This window comes from Octodon degus, unplaced genomic scaffold, assembly GCF_000260255.1.
Source record: "Octodon degus isolate 3935 unplaced genomic scaffold, OctDeg1.0 scaffold00330, whole genome shotgun sequence".
Lineage (NCBI taxonomy): Eukaryota > Metazoa > Chordata > Mammalia > Rodentia > Octodontidae > Octodon > Octodon degus.
Window position 1 is genome coordinate 1,022,821 of NW_004524906.1, and position 4,524 is coordinate 1,027,344.

The 4,524-nt window shown below is 37.8% G+C and overlaps 1 protein-coding gene across 1 annotated transcript in view; it reads right to left on the reverse strand.

Annotated features, from left to right (window-relative positions):
* LOC101570406 (cyclin-Y-like protein 1) overlaps positions 1-4,524 on the reverse strand; it is a 48,729-nt gene that overhangs the window by 18,770 nt on the left and 25,435 nt on the right. The window contains exon 2 of the mRNA XM_012513132.1: positions 2,402-2,568. Coding sequence (XP_012368586.1) covers positions 2,402-2,568 — 167 coding nt within the window. The remainder of the gene's footprint in view (positions 1-2,401; positions 2,569-4,524) is intronic.

Here is a 4,524-nt window from a genome sequence, read left to right on the forward strand (position 1 = left end):
TGAGATGTGTTAATTATTGAAACTGTCCTACCAATTTGGTTTGAAACTGTCTCATTGCTATTTGTTTCTCAATAAAATTATGGGAAGAAAGATATACTCATAAGTGAAATAAACCAGACACACATGTATAAATATTGTATAGTTTCTCTAGTATAAGAACTCAAAAGAAGAAATACAAATAGAAAGGTATAATAAAAAATTCATTTTTAGATTCTAGGACTGCTATTAATTCTGTTTTGAGACCTATGAAGGCTATAGAACTAAAAGAAAACACTCATGTTCCAATAAGTACACATATATTAAGTCCTTTCTATAGTCCAGCAAAGCAGAAATTCTGTCCTAACAGTAGCCTTTTTGTTCATAAAGCTTCAGCCATTTTGTTCTCTGCTACTGAACTCAGGTAAATTACATGATTTGTCATCAAACTGAAACTTGCATGAATGTGCTAAAAACAAATTTACTACATACAACTATACTCACCACAAGATATCCATTGCATCATGGCCTTCAGCTAAAGCTTATCTAGCTTTTGTAGCTTCTATTTGCCACACTATGAAAAAGACAAACTCTGTGATCAGTGCCTCAGACTTTGGATATTATTAATTTCTTCTGAGCTATTGGCTACTGTTGACTCAATTCTCCCACAACTGCAACATTAGTACATTTGAGAGGAGAAGGGTTATAGCCTGCTCATTCCTGCCTGCTGTTGATTCATGGTCCTTTCTTCAGAGTCCATCAATGCATCTGTGTAACTCGTGTTCTGTATACATTCATGAAGTTCCACTACAGTGAACATATGAAAGAAATGTTGTATACTGCTTGTTAGCTCTGAAGAACTTGCAGACACCTTCAGTGGCTTAGAAGAGGAAGGGCTTACCAAATGAGAGTGGCACCAACAAAGTTCCGCTACTCTTTTCCCTGTTAGCAAGGACTCCAGAGATCAGAGAAAGGAAGAGAGAAAATGAGAAGGAGAGGAAGAGAAAGAGAGACATAGAGAGTCCGACAGGGATAGAGACTGAGACAAAGAGACAGAAAGACAGACATACAGAAAAAGAAAGAGAAACCATATTGGATGGGAAAAGGAATCTCTCCACCCATTCCAGCTATGCACTATGTCAAAGGATACATGAAGAGTATCTTAATATGAATAAGATGACAAACTGTGACCTTGACATCAAGATACTCACCCTAAACTTTAGAAGGCAGGAATATCAAAGACAGGAGTCTCAGCTAGACTAAATCCAATTTGAGATATTACCTCTGCTAGAACACTAGACACACACACACACACACACACACACACACAACACACACACACACACACACACACACACAAGGCCCAGTTCAGTACAGTAGAAAGAGAATGACTGGGAGCAGTCCTCTGCTGTATAACCATGCAGCTGCATGTTCACACTCAATATGCATAAAATCAGAGCCCATCAGACCAATTTTCACACACAGGCAACTGTCTTAATCTGGAGAAGGCAGGCTCAGGGATCTGGAACTTTTCTTGTATGTTCTGGTTAGTCTAACAACAGATGTTCATAAAAATGTGAAGAAAGATGAAGAAGAGCAAGCATTTGAGTAAGATTGAGCCCATAACTTTGTAAGTAGACCAGATGTTCTGATGAAAAATTGGAGAGAGACCAGCACAAGCAAACATACAACGTGTGACTCAAGCTGAAGCTGTAACTCTGCCTGAGCTATAGCCCAAAGAGTGTATCAGTACTCATACATTTATTTCAAAAGCCAATCATATACCCTTAGAAAAGGGACTGGAACTTATGGGTGTTAAAAAGCCAAAAGATATGCACTGTACTATCTTTTTCTGGTGCTAAGCTTATAGGATACTTGGCAAAAATAAGAAAATATTTCAACTTATCAAGCATATCATTACCATAACACATCCAAACCTACAGATTATGGATAGGCAATATGAACTTTTATACTATAGCTGAAGATAAAGTAATATAGTTTCATGCTTACTTCCATCTTCTGTCATGTATTATAATACATTAAAATTATATTATATACATTAGAATTATAGTACATTAGAAATACGTTCGAAGATCCAGTCCTAGCCCAGGCCTGCTGCAAAAAGGAGGAAGAACTGCCATTGTGTGGATGGACCTGCCAGAGGAGGAGAGAAGGTGGAGCAGCGCAGACCTGGGAGAGGCAACTGCAGTGACCCATTCACATGCCAGAGGGCTCCCTGGTGTGAAGTTGGGTTCACATCTGCTCTCCTAACACAAAGTAAATAAGGTTATATATGTGGAAACTATAAAAGATGAAAGGTGTAAGAAAATATATGATTATTATGTTTTACACATTATAATAAATTCATAGGAAAGTTTAAAAAAAGAAATACATTAGAAAATTCACCAAAACCTTTCAAACTCACATGTCCTCAAGTGGAATGTCCCTGAGGATCTGGCAGAAGTCAACATTCCATATAGCCTCATCATGCCAAGCTTTGCAGGAAAGGAGAATGGCTCCCAAGACAATCCTTTTCCAGTTAGTAGGACAGACATCCATGTCAGCATAAGATAAAAGCCTTTCTAAATAAATCTGCAGAGAGACCACTGTTCTGTGATTTTGGCTCTAAGCGCTATGTTAAGAATTTAACTGTTATGAATGATAGTTATGACCAGAAAGTGAAGTAACTTTTACTTTTGAGTACCACAGAATATTTTTTTCATCTAAAGTAAAAACATCAGGCCACAGTTGGAAATCGACATCTCTGCTGCCCATGTAAATTTACTGTTCCATTTTGATGGCAAAAATTCCTGGACATCTCAGCAAAGGTCATCCAGAAGAAAAGCACTATTATTCATGAAGATCCCAGACACAGGCTTGCCATAAAGTTGTTCAATAAATACTGAGTGCTCCAACATTCAATGTGGTAAACCCACCTGGCAGTTTTTAGAGTAGCTTTAGGTGTGTCATGGCCAAATGTAATACCCAAATTATTGCACGTTTTTATCTTCTTTGCTCAGTACTAACACTTCTGAGGCACTAGGTGAAGAACTTGTAAGACTGTCTTCCAGTGGCTGCTGAGCAGTGTAGTATGCCAAGCACAGGACTGTATAGTTGTAAAGTTTTCCCCAAACTCAGTGCCTTTATAAGAAACCCACGTGTGCAACAGGATGGTCCTTCTTACGAGATTACTCTTCCCACTACTCATGAAAATAAATTCTTTCTCTTGATATAACCTGCAACTTTGTTGATTTTGTTGGTTTTAGGGTAGGAATAACAGAGCTGACAAGATGTATCTCTCAGATACCTAAACTTCCAGGCTCTATGTGAGACAATATCATTCACTTTTTTTTTTTACCCACTCAAACAGTTATTCTACAAAGAACTGGGTGAACCTAACAATTTAGCAAAGATTACAGAGCTGTGATTTGTTTTGACTTTAAAGGGTGCCCTGCAGAGGAATATCCAGTCATCCATGGAGACAATTCAATCTTATTTTCTAGGCCAAAGCTGACACGAAAGACTGCAGATGCTTAAGTCCCTCGTATGAAATGGTAAAGTGTTTTCATATAACCTATGTATATCCTCCCACATAATTTAAATCATTTCTAGGTTACTTGAAGTACACAATTCAATGTAAATACCACATAAATGTTTTATATTATATTGGTAAACATTTCGGGAAAAGGAAGAAGACATATTTTTTTTCACCAAATGATTTCAATCCACTGTTGGTAGAAATTATAGGTGCAGAAATTTTGAACATGGAGGGGAGATCATGTATGCTATTTGAACTCTTTGTATCAAGACAAGAAAAGTGCCAGTTTTAAGAGAAAGTTGTCAGACCAGAAGTTCAGATTAGGTAATGTTCTGCAAATACAACTATTTTTCACTTCCCAAAACCTGCCCCTTCAAGTATTCAAAAGATGATCCTCTCTCATAGACTCAACACTTTTCTTTATAGGAGTGATTGAATGGCAGTGAACAAGTATCAGTTATTCCTCAACCTCTCTGTTATGGTTTGTGTTTAGATAGTCCCCCAAATACTCATGCAGTCATAGACTGGACTTTTTCAGAGGTGGTTATATCTAGAGTGCTTGTAGCTGGAGTTGATTCATGTTGCAATATTAAGATCAAGGGCACTAGAGTTAAGAGTGGGAGTGTTAACCATCTCAGTATCCTGGATAAGATAGAAGGAACAGAAAGAGCTGTAGTCATTCCTTGTTTGTTTTTCTACCTCCTGTCCACAGCCATGAACTGTGACTTCTCTGTGATGCCCCTTTGACATTCCTCCCTGCATTATACCCAACCAATTATGGAGTGAAGCTCTATGAACTGTGAGCCAAAGAAACCTTTTCTCCTTTAACTTTAGGTGTTGGATATTTTGCTTAAGCAACAAGAAACTATGAATTTAGGACCATAGAAATGAGGTTATTGCTCTGATGCTACATGTCCATGTCATTTAAGAGCCTTTAGGAATGGTTTATGGGAAGAGATTGCAAAGGTTTAGAGATGACAGCTAAAAGTACAGCTGAAATGGCTTAGGCT